The 12,735-nt window shown below is 48.6% G+C and overlaps 1 protein-coding gene across 1 annotated transcript in view; it reads right to left on the bottom strand.

Moving 5' to 3' along the window:
- Positions 1 to 12,735, bottom strand: part of TTC25 (tetratricopeptide repeat domain 25) — a 38,642-nt gene that overhangs the window by 12,365 nt on the left and 13,542 nt on the right. Inside the window, exons 8-9 of the mRNA XM_011929745.1 lie at positions 5,860 to 5,946; positions 4,288 to 4,484 (exon numbers count right to left, since the gene is read on the bottom strand). Coding sequence (XP_011785135.1) covers positions 4,288 to 4,484; positions 5,860 to 5,946 — 284 coding nt within the window. The remainder of the gene's footprint in view (positions 1 to 4,287; positions 4,485 to 5,859; positions 5,947 to 12,735) is intronic.

Consider the following 12,735-nt stretch of genomic DNA (forward strand, 5'->3'; position numbering starts at 1 on the left):
GTGACGGGCGACTGTAAACCCAGCTACTCAGGAGGCTGAGGCACAAGAATTGCTTGAACCCGGGAGGCAGAGGTTGCAGTGAGCCGAGATCGTGCCATTGCACTCCAGCTTGGATGATAGAGCAAGATTGTCTCAAAAAAATAATTAATTAAAAATGTATACATACACACATACATAGGCCAGGTGCGGTGGCTCAAACCTGTAATCCCAGCACTTTGGGAGGCTAAGACAGGCGGATCACTTGAACCAGGAGTTCAAGACCAGCCTGGGCAACATAGTAAGACCCCATCTCTACCAAAAATACAAAATCAGCTGGGTGTGGGGCCGCATGCATGTAGTCCCAGCTGCTCGGGAGGCTGAGATGGGAGGATCCCTTGAGCCTGGAAGGTCAATGTTGCAGTGAGCCCAGATTGCACTGCTGCACTCCAGCCTGCGTGACAGAGTGAGACCCTGCCTCAAAAAATATATATATAATTAAATTAATAGAGACAGGGTCTCACCATGTTGCCCAGCCTGGTCTCGAACTCCTGGCCTCAAGCAATCCTCTACCTTGACCTCCCAAAGTGCTGGGATTACAGGCATGAACTTCCCTGCCTGGCCAAGAGCTTCATAAAGGAGAAAGTGCTTACCAGCCAAGGTCTTCACAAACCACTGCTTTCTTTTACAATTGAGTATATCCAAGATCTATCCTCCTCCTAAGCACTGCTTTGAGACCCATGGGGAAAATAAGCCCTTGTGTTCGTAAATCAGACTTTAAAAGGCCATTACAGCCAGTTACGGTGTCTCACGCCTGTAATCCCAACAATTTGGGAGGCTGAGACAGGCAGATCACAAGGTCAGGAGATCGAGATCAGCCTGGCCAACATGGTGAAAGCCCATCTCTACTAAAAATACAAAAATTAGCCAGGCATGGTGGTGGACGCACGTAATCCCAGCTACTTGGGAGGCTGAGGCAGAAGAATCACTTGAAATTGGAAGGCAGAGGTTGCACTGAGCTGAGATTGTACCACTGCATTCCAGCCTGGGTGAAAGAGTGAAACTCTGTCTCACAAATAAATAAATAAAATTAAATAAAAGGCTATTACACTTGGCCAGACACAGTGGCTCACACCTGTAATCCCAGCACTTTGGGAGGCCGAGGTGGGAGCACTGCTTGAGCTCAGGAGTTCCAGAACAGCCTGGGCAACATAGGGAGACCCCGTTTCTACCAAAAAAAAAAAAATTTGCCAGGCATGGTAACATGCACCTGTGGTCCCAGCGACTTGGGAGACTGAGGAGAGAGAATCACTGGAGCCTGGGAGGTTGAGGCTGCAGTGAGCCATGAATGCAGGGATGTGACACTGCACTAAAATCTGGGTGATAAAGCAAGACTCTATCTCAAAAAAGAAAAAAAAAATGAAGGCTATTACACTTGAAAGGAATTTAAATGTAATTTTTTATGTAATTAATTACATAATTTAAATGTAATTCTGAAAATATGTGGAGTCACAGTATTCCTTCCAAGACCAGTGGGACTCTGACATTAAAGGTCTGCAGAGGAGTCACATGCTTATTCAAGAGCGTAAATCATTCAGGACTATTATTTCATTCTTTCTCTTTGTTTTTGTTTTTTTTTGAGTGAGGGTCAGGGTCTCGCTCTGTATCCCAGGCTGGAATGCAGTGGTATGATCATGGCTCACTGCAGTCTCAACCTGGGCTCAGGCGATCCTTCCACCTCAGCCTCCCAAATATTTGGGATCACAGGTGCCTGCCACCACACTCAGCTAATTTTTTTTTTTTTCACAGTCGCCTGGACTGGAGTACAGTGGCACAATCTCAGCTCACTGCAACCTCCGCCTCCCAGGTTCAAGCAACTCTCCTGCCTCAGCCTCCCAAGTAGCTGGGATTACAGGCGTTTGCCACTATGCCCAGCTAATTTTTTGGATTTTTAGTAGAGATGGGGTTTCACTATGTTGGCCAGGCTGGTCTTGAACTCCTGACCTTGTGATCTGCCCATCTCGGCCTCCCAAAGTGCTGGGATTACAGGCATGGGCCACCGTGCCTGGCCCTAATTTTTTATTTTTTGTAGAGATGCAGTCTCTTTATGTTGCTTTTTTTTTTTTTGTAAAGATGAGATCTCCCTATGTTGCCCAGGCTGGTATCAAACTCCTGGGCTCAACCGATCCTCCCACCTTGGCCTCCCAAAGTGCCAGGATTACAAGTGTGAGCCACTGTGCCCAGGCTAATTTTTTTTTTTTTTTGAGACAGAGTCTCGTTCTTTCAACCAGACTGGAGTGCAGTGGCACAATCTGGGCTCACTACAACCTCTGCCTCAGGTTCAAGCAGTTCTCCTGCCTCAGCCTCCTGAGTAGCTGGGACTACAGGTGTGTGCCACCACACCCAGCTAATTTTTGTATTTTTAGTAGAGACGAGGTTTCATCTTGTTGGTCAGACTGGTACCAAACCCCTGACCTCAGGTGATCCACCTGCCTCGGCCTCCCAAAGTGCTGGGATTACATGCGTGAGCCACCGCGTCTGGCCCCAGCCTAATTTTTAACTGAATATGTAATTTAAAGTTATCTCAATGTGACAGGAAAATCACTTGACCCTGGGAGGTGGAGGTTGCAATGAGCCAAGATCGTGCCACTGCACTCCAGTCTGGGCGACAGAGTGAGACTCCTTCTCAAAAAAATACATAAATAAAGTTCACCGGCTACTAAGGATAAAGTTCAATGATTTTTAGAAAATTTACAGAGTTGAGGCCGGGCCTCCCAAAGTGCTGGGATTACATGCGTGAGCCACTGCGCCTAGCCCCAGCCTAATTTTTAACTGAATATGTAATTTAAAGTTATCTCAATGTGACAGGACAATCACTTGACGCCGGGAGGCAGAGGTTGTAGTGAGCTAAGATCGCGCCACTGCACTCCAGCGTGGGTGACAGAGTGAGTCTCCATCTCAAAAAAAAAAAAAAGGCAGGGCACAGTGGCTCACGCCTATAATCCCAGCACTTTGGGAAGCTGGGGCGGGTGGATCATGAGGTCAGGAGATCGAGACCATCCTGGCTAACACAGTGAAACCCCATCTCTACTAAAAATACAAAAAAAAAATTAGACGGGCGTAGTGGCGGGCGCCTGTAGTCCCAGCTACTCGGGAGGCAGAGGCAGGAGAACGGCATGAACCCGGGAGGCAGAGCTTGCAGTGAGCCGAGATTGCGCCACTGCACTCCAGCCTGGGTGGCAGAGCGAGACTCCGTCTCAAAAAAACAAACAAACAAAAAAAAACGGTTCCCCCATGGGGCTTGGAGAGTCTACTGAACCGCTCTGTGCCTCAGTTTCCCTATCTCTAAAGTGAGGATGATGATAATGCCTACATCATAATGATTCAATACAAGAATGCTGGCTGGGTGTGGTGGCTCATGCCTATAATCCCAGCACTTTGGAAAGCTGAGGCGGATGGATCACCTGATGTCAGGAGTTCGAGAACAGCCTGACCAATGTGGTGAAACCCCATCTCTACTAAAAATACAAAAATTAGCCAGGTGTGGTGTTGTGTACCTGTAATCCCAGCTACTCTGAAGGCTGAAGCAGGAGAATTACTTGAACCCAGGAGGCCGAGGTTGCAGTGAGCCAAGATCGTGCCACTGCACTCTAGCCTGGGTGACATAGCGAGACTTCGTCTCAAAAAACAAAACAGGGCCAGGCACGGTGGCTCATGCCTGTAATCCTAGCACTTTGGGAGGCTGAGGCAGTTGGATCACCTGAGGTCAAGAGTTTGAGACCAGCCTAGCCAACATGGTGAAACCCTGTCTCTACTAAAAACACAAAATATTAGCCAGGTGTGGTGACAGACTTCTGTAATCCCAGCTACTCGGGAGCCTGAGGCAGGAGAATCACTTGAACCTGGGTGGCGGAGGTTGCAGTGAGCTGAGATCACACCACTGCACTCCATCCTGGGCAACAGCAGCGAAACTCCATCTCAAAAACAAAACAAAACAAAACAAAGTACCAAGGCAGAAGGAAAGTGGCTCAATACATGGGCTCTGTTGTAAAGACGACAGGCTGTGTGGGTCTGCAGCTGCGCTCCTCAGGGGCAGAGGTAGGCTCAAGGTGCCCCAAGCTCTAACCAAGCTTTGCTTAATGTAGGCACTCACCACGTGCTGGTCAAAATGGAGTGGCTTATCCCCACTCTCAGAACAATCTGGGAAGGAAAAACACTGGGATGGTAAACTCAGTCCACAGGACTCCTAGCCCTGGTGTGAGCTGGGCCTGAAGGCTGGGAAAGGTAGGGTGGTCATCTCTGAGCCCATACCTTGTGCCTGGGCCACCAGAACACTGGCATTCAGTTGCCACTCAATGTCCCCTTCCTCCTCAGCACACTGCTGGGACTTCTCGCCGTAATTCTGGGCCTGCCAGGCCTGGTCCAGCTCCAAGTAGCAGCGGCCAATCTCATGGAACAGCCAGGTCTTCTCCAGGGTGGTTTTTGCCAGAGGGATCTTTTCTTCCCACCTGGGGACATGAAGAACAAGGGTCAGCTTCATCCCCCAAAACCATGCACTAGGCCACAGGATGCCAAGGCTTCCTGCTGGGTGGCAGAATAAAACTTGTTCTCCAACTACCAGTTCTTTTAGATACAAGGGTGGAGTTCAGCCGGGCGCGGTGGCTCAAGCCTGTAATCCCAGCACTTTGGGAGGCCGAGACGGGCGGATCATGAGGTCAGGAGATCGAGACCATTCTGGCTAACACGGTGAAACCCCGTCTCTACTATAAGCTACAAAAAAACTAGCCGGGCGAGGTGGCAGACGCCTGTAGTCCCAGCTACTCGGGAGGCTGAGGCAGGAGAATGGCATAAACCCGGGAGGCGGAGCTTGCGATGAGCTGAGATCCGGCCACTGCACTCCAGCCTGGGCAACAGAGCGAGACTCTGTCTCCAAAAAAAAAAAGAATATTACCAAGTATGGTGGCTCATTCCTGTAACCCTAGCACTTTGGGAAGCCAAGGCAGATGGACTGCTTAAGCCAAGGAGTTCGAGCCTGGGCAACATGGCAAAACCCCATCTCCACAAAAAATTACAAAAATTAGCCAGGCACGGTGATGTGTTAGCCAGGATGGTCTCAATCTCCTGACCTCGTGATCTGCCCGTCTCCGCCTCCCAAAGTGCTGGGATTACAGGCGTGAGCCACTGCGCCCGTCCTTTTTTTTTTGGATGGAGTCTCACTCTGTCACCCAGGCTGGAGTGCAATGGTGCAATCTCGGCTCCCTGCAACCTCTGCCTCCCCGGGTTTAAGTGATTCTCGTGCCTCAGCCTCCTGAGCAGCTGGGATTACAGGCACGCACCACCACGCCCAGCTAAATTTTGTGTTTTTAGTAGAGACGGGGTTTCACCATGTTGACCAGGATGGTCTCGATCTCTTGACCTTGTGGTCTGCCCACCTCAGCCTCCCAAAGTGCTGGGATTACAGGCGTGAGCCACAGGGCCCGGCCCTGGCCTAGCTTTTTAATAAACTTCCACTCCTCATTCAAATTCTTTCTTCTGAGGAGGCAAGAATTGAGGTTGCTGCAGACCTGTACCGATTGACCGCCAATAACTTGGGATACCTTCCACCCGTAACATATGGTCTAGGCTGGAGTGCAGTAGTGTGATCATGTCTCACTGCAGCCTCAACCTCCCAGGCTCATGTAATCCTCCCACCTCCGCCTCCCAGGTAGCTGGGACCACAGGCACAGGACAGTATGCCCGGCTAATTTTTTTTTTTTTTTTTTGTAGAGAGGGAGTCTTCCTATGTTGCCCAGGCTGGATTCTTATCACTGGAAACAAATTTTCATGTTAGGATGAGAAGTTCTAACCATGGAGGTGGGGGAGAGGCAATTCTTGGTCACTCACGTGTCAATGGCTTGCTGGAATTTCCCAACTCTGACAAAAACTCTGCCAATGTTGTCAAGGGCTCTGGATTTTGCTTCAGGAAGGTTACTGTGGGGAAGCAAAATAAGCCATTCACTAGAAATCAGCTCTTCTAGGCACTGTGGAAACAGGAACGAAGGCAAAGACAGGAGCCTTGGCCTCAGAAACTCAGGGTTTCAGTTGGAGGGACAATGTCCAGCCTGGCAAGGATGAGACACATTTCATCCGTGGACCCAAAACTCCGGCGCTGAGCTCGGACTTGGGAAGACAGTCTTCCCTTGGTTTTTAATCACTGCAGGGGTGCCTGATTGATTATTCACCCACATTCCATTGGTGTCTGATCACCGCAGGGACGCCTGCCTTGGTCATTCACCCACATTCCCTCAGTGACAAGTCAATTGCGGGGATGCTTGCTTTGGCTGCTCTCACCCACATTGCAGCCCAGGGCTGCTCCCTACCCCCCTTCTCTGTGTCTCTGCCTTTCTCTTTAAACTTACCTCCTTCACTATGGGCAACTTTCCGCCCTCCATTCCCCCATCTTCTCCCTTAGCCTGTGTTCTTAAAAATTTAAAACCTCTTCAACTCTTGCCTGACCTAAAATCTAAGCATCTTATATTCTTCTGCAACACCACTTGGCCCCAATACAAACTCTGTAATGGGGGAATGGAGGGCGGAAAGTTGCCCATAGTGGTTCTAAATAGCCAGAAAACAGCACTTTTGATTTCTCCATTTTACAAGACCTGGATGATTTTTGTCGAAAAATGGACAAATGGTCTGAGGTGCCTGACGTCCAGGCATTCTTTTACACATCAGTCCCTCCCTAGTCTCTGTTCCCAATGTGACTTGTCCCACATCCTCCTTCTTTGCCTCCCGCCTGTCCCTTCAGTCCCAACCCCAAGCGTCACTGAGTCTTTTGAATCTTCCTTTTCTACAGACCCATCTGACCTCTCCTCCCCAGGCTGCTCCTCACCAGGTCCCAATTTGTCCTCAGCTTCCGCTTCCCCCCGCCCCCCGCACCCTATAATCCTTTATCACCTCCCCTCCTCACACCTGGTCCCCCTTACAGTTTCGTTCCACTACTAGCCCTCCCCCACCTGCCCAACAATTTCCTCTTAAAAAGGTGGCTAGAGCTAAAGGCATAGTCAAGGTTAATGTTCCTTTTTCTTTATCCCACCTCTCCCAAATCAGTTAGAATTTAGGCTGTTTTTCATCAAATATAAAAACCCAGCCCAGTTCATGGCCTGCTTAGCAGTAACCCTTAGACGCTTTACTGCCCTAGACCCAGAAGGGTCAGAAGGCCACCTTATTCTTTTTTTTTTTTTTTTTGAGACAGAGTCCTGCTCTGTTGCCCAGGCTGGAGTCTGGAGTGCAGTGGCTCACTGCAAGCTCCACCTCCCGGGTTCACACCATTCTCCTGCCTCAGCCTCCCAAGTAGCTAGGACTACAGGCACCCACCACCATGCCCAGCTAATTTTTTGTATTTTTAGTAGAGACGGGGTTTCACCGTGTTAGCCAGGATGGTCTCAATCTCCTGACTTTGTGATCCACCTTCCTCGGCCTCCCAAAGTGCTGGGATTACAGGCGTGAGCCACCATGCCTGGCCTACACCTTATTCTTAATATTCATTTTATCACCCAGTTAGCTCCCGACATTAGAAAAAAACTTCAAAAATTGAAATCCGGCCCTCAAACCCTGCAACACAACGAGGTTGAATTAATCAACCTCGCCTTCAAGGTGTACAATAATAGAGAGGAGGAAGCCAGGCAACAACACATTTCTGAGTTACAGCTACTTGCCTGCACTGTAAGACAACCCACAACCACGTCTCCAGTGTACAAGAACTTCAGAACATACAAGCCACAGCTCCTAGGGGCTCCTTCAAAACATCCTCATGGACCTTGCTTCAAATGCCAAAAGCCTGGCCACTGGGCCTCAGAATGCCCACAGCCTGAGATTCCTCCTAAGCCATGTCTGTGCGGGCCCCCACTGGAGGTCGGACTGTCTGACTCACATTGCCGCCACTCCTAAAGCCCCGGAGCCCAAACCCAACGTTCCTTGGCTGACTCCTTCCCAGATCTCCTTGGCTTAGCAGCTGAAGACTGACACTGCCCGATCACCTCAGAGGCCCCCTGGACCATCATGGATGCCAAGCTTTGGGTAACTCTTACAGTGGAGGGTAAGTCCATCCCCTTCTTAATCCATACAGAGGCTACCCACTCCACATTACCTTCTTTTCAAGGGCCTATTTCCTTTGCCTCCATAACTGTTGTGGATATTGACGGCCAGGCTTTTAGACCCCTTAAAACTCCCCAACTCTGGTGCCAACTTGGACAACATTCTTTTATGCACTCCTTTTTAGTTATCCCCACCTGCCCAGCTCCCCTATTAAGTCAAGACATTTTAACTAAATTATCTGCTTCCCTGACTATTCCTAGGCTATAGCCACACCTCATTGCTGCCCTTTTCCCCAGTTCAAAGCCCCCTTCACATCCTCCCCTTTATCGCCCCACCTTAATCCACAAGTATAGGACACCTCTACTCCCTCCTTGGCAACCGATCATGCACCCCTTACCATCCCATTAAAACCTAATCACCCTTACCCCACTCAATGCCAATATCCCATCCCACAGCATGCTTTAAAAGGATTAAAGCCTGTTATCACTTGCCTGTTACGGCATGGCCTTTTAAAGCCTGTAAACTCTCCTTACAATTCCCCCGTTTTACCTGTCCAAAAACCTTACAGATTAGTTCAACAAGTTAGACAAGGCTTACAGGTTAGTTCAGGATCTGTGCCTTATCAACCAAATTGTCTTGCCTCTCCACCCTGTGGTGCCAAACCCATATACTCTCCTATCCTCAATACCTCCCTCCACAACCCATTATTCTATTCTAGATAAACCTAGCTGACCCCATAGATCCTAAATCCTTTCCCCACTCCTCTTTCTGTTCCTCGAAGACAGCTTTAGAGACTGCTCCCACACTAGCTCTCCCTGACTCATCCCAACTCTTTTCATTACACACAGCCAAAGTGCAGGGCTGTGCAGTCGGAATTCTTGCACAAGGACCAGGACTGCACCCTGTAGCCTTTTTATCTAAACAACTTGACCTTACTGTGTTAGCCTAGCCCTTATGTCTGCGTGCAGTGACTGCCACTGCCTTAATACTTTTAGAGGCCCTCAAAATCACAAACTATGCTCTCTACAGTTCTCATAACTTCCAAAGTCTATTTTCCTCCTTACACCTAACACATATACTTTCTGCACCCCCAACACTACTTCTCAGCAAGCTGAACTCACTGCCTTAACTCAGGCCCTCACTCTTGCAAAGGGACTATGTGTCAATATTTACACTAACTGTAAATATGCCTTCCATATCCTGCACCACCATGCTGTTATATGGGCAGAAAGAAATTTCCTCACTACACAAGAGTCCTCCATCATTAATGCCTCCTTAATAAAAACCCTTCTCAAGGCTGCTTTACTTCCAAAAGAAGCTGGAGTCATACACTACAAGGGCCACCAAAAGGCATCAGATCCCATCGCTCAGGGCAATGCTTATGCTGATAAGGTAGCTAAAGAAGCAGCTAGCATTCCAACTTCTGTCACGGCCAGTTTTTCTCTTTCTCATCGGTCACTCCCACCTACTCTCCCACTGAAACTTCCACCTATCAATCTCTTCCCATACAAGGCAAATGGTTCTTGGATCAAGGAAAATATCTCTTTCCAGCCTCACAGGCCCATTCTATCCTATTGTCATTTCATGACCTCTTCCATGTAAGTTACAAGCTGCTAGCCCACCTCTTAGTACCTAACCTCTCATTTCCTTTCCATTGTGGAAATCTATCCATACAGAAATCACTTCTCAGTGTTCCATCTGCTATTATTACTCCTCGGGGATTGTTCAGACCCCCTCCCTTCCCTACACATCAAGCTCAGGGATTTGCCCCCACCCAGGACTGGCAAATTGACTTTACTCACATGCCTCGAGTCAGGAAACTAAAATACCTCTTGGTCTGGGTAGACCCTTTCACTGGATGGGAAGAGGCCTTTCCCACAGGGTCTGAGAAGGCCACTGCGGTCATTTCTTCCCTTTTGTCAGACATAATTCCTCAGTTTGGCCTTCCCACCTCTATACAGTCCGATAATGGACCTGCCTTTATTAGTCAAATCACCCAAGCAGTTTCTCAGGCTCTTGGTATTCAGTGGAAACTTCATACCCCTTATCATCTCAATCTTCAGGAAAGGTAAAACAGACTAATGGTCTTTTCCCAAAAACTAGCCAATCAAGCAAGTAATTATGCTGAACCCTCTTGGGCACTCTCCAATTGGATGTCCTGGGTCCTCCCAATTACTAGTCCTTTAATACCTATTTTTCTCCTTCTTTTATTTGGAGCTTGTGTCTTCCACTTAGGTTTTCAGTTCATACAAAACTGTATCTAGGCCATCACCAATCATTCTATATGACAAATATTTCTTCTAACAACCCCACAGTATCACCCCTTATCACAAAATATTCATTCAGCTTAATCTCTCCCACTCTAGGTTCCCATGCCGCCCCAATCCCGCTTGAAGCAGCCCTGAGAAACATCGCCCATTATCTCTCCATACCACCCCCCCAAAATTTTTGCTGCCCCAACATGTCAACACTATTTTATGTTATTTTTCTTATTAATATAAGAAGACAGGAATATCAGGCCTCTGAGCCCAAGCTAAGCCATCATATCCCCTGTGACCTGCACGTATACATCCAGATGGCCTCAAGCAACTGAAGAACCACAAAAGAAGTGAAAATAGCCTTAACTGATGACATTCCACCATTGTGATTTGTTCCTGCCCCACCCTAGCTGATACGATATAGTCTCCCCTTCCCTTAAGAAGGTACTTTGTAATATTCTGCCTCGTGGTTAAGAATGTATTTTATAAGGCGGGCGCGGTGGCTCAAGCCTGTAATCCCAGCACTTTGGGAGGCCGAGACGGGCGGATCATGAGGTCAGGAGATCAAGACCGTCCTGGCTAACCCGGTGAAACCCCGTCTCTACTAAAAAAATACAAAAAACTAGCCGGGCGAGGTGGCGGGCGCCTGTAGTCCCAGCTACTCTGGAGGCTGAGGCAGGAGAATGGCGTAAACCCGGGAGGCGGAGCTTGCAGTGAGCTGAGATCCGGCCACTGCACTCCAGCCCAGGAGACAGAGCGAGACTCCGTCTCAAAAAAAAAAAAAAAAGAATGTATTTTATACACCTATCCCAAACTTATAAGAACTAATGATAATCCCACCACCCTTTGCTGACTCTTTTTGGACTCAGCCCGCCTGCACCCAGGTGAAATAAACAGCCTCATTGCTAAAATACGTCTTGGGTCTCCTTTCACTGGATGGGAAGAGCCTGTTTGGTGATCTCTTCACACAGACACGCGTGACATCCCAAAGTGCTGGGATTACAGGCATGAGCCACTGTGCCTGACCTGTGGTTATTTTTGAGAGGAAGACACATTCTTTTTTTAAAAAAAAATTTAAAAATAGCAAGGAACTGCTTTTGTTTTTAAAATCCTACATATGTACATGAGTATGTAGGTAAATACATTGAAAAGGGGCCAGAGGACACATTCCAACAAGATCATCCTGGGAAGTGACGGGAAGTGGGTTGTAGGGGACAACTTTCAGGTTTTGCTTTCAGTACCACCCAGTTCCGGTTCAAGCCTGCAAGTCTGACATTATAGTACATAAAAACAAAACATGGGCACAATGGCTCATGCTAGTAGTCCCAGCTAGTCAGCAGGGTGAGGCAGGAAGATTGCCTGAGCCTAAGAGTTGGAGGCTGCAGTGAAATACGATTGCACCACTACACTCTAGCCTGGGCAGCAGAGCAATACCCTGTTTCTAAAACAAAACAAAACAAAACAAAACACACAAAAAAAACCCACTATTTTCTGGGCCTCAGTGCCTGAGGGCTGAACCGGTTTCCAGGCATGGCATCCAGACCTCCCACTGCCTGCAGGCCCTGGTTCCTAGCCCTGCCACACCTGCCTACCTGTGGTTCTCCAAGTCCTCCATCCCTGCCACATCTTTCTGCCCTGCCCAAGCTCCCCTTCTCCCTTCCCCTTGCCCACCTTACTGACCCTGCTGCCTTCCCTGAGGCCCCTGCCAAGTTCCCACCTGCCTCTCTCCTTGGTCCCTGGGCCTCACTATGCACCTGCTGCTGTCACAGCCCGTCGGAGTGGATCCCCTCTTCTAGAGTGGGTGCTCTGTTCTGGCGAGTTGAATGAGTGAATAAGCTGTCATATGTTCATTTTTTATGACAATATATACTAAAAATCATAATAGCAAAAATAAAGCATGTGATCAAATACTTTACAGATTATTCAGAGAAATAAATGAGTGCTGTGGGCACTGAAAAAACCACCTAGACTAGTAAGTGGCTAATCAGCAAGTGGCTGATTAGAATGAGGGAGCCCCTGGAGCACACGGGACTCACAAGGAAGACTGGAGTGAGCCTGGGTGAGGCCCATTAGTGGATGTTAAAAATTAATAGGCTGGGCATGGTGGCTCACACCTGTAATCCTAGCACTTTGGGAGGCCAAGGCAGGTGGATCACCTGAGGTCAGGAGTTAGAGACTAGCCTGGCCAATATGGTAAAACCCCATCTCTACTGAAAACACAAAATTAGCCAGGCTGCCAATAATCCCAGCTACTTGGGAGGCTGAGGTAGGAGAATCACTTGAACCAGGGAGGTGGAGGTTGCAGTGAGCTGAGGTCAATCCATTGCACTCCAGCCTGGGCAAGAAGAGTGAAACTCTGTCTCAAAAAAAAGGCCGGGCACGGTGGCTCACACCTGTAATCCCAGCACTTTGGGAGGCCAAGGCG

Source organism: Colobus angolensis, unplaced genomic scaffold (genome assembly GCF_000951035.1).
Source record: "Colobus angolensis palliatus isolate OR3802 unplaced genomic scaffold, Cang.pa_1.0 Scaffold83, whole genome shotgun sequence".
In the NCBI taxonomy this organism is placed as follows: domain Eukaryota; kingdom Metazoa; phylum Chordata; class Mammalia; order Primates; family Cercopithecidae; genus Colobus; species Colobus angolensis.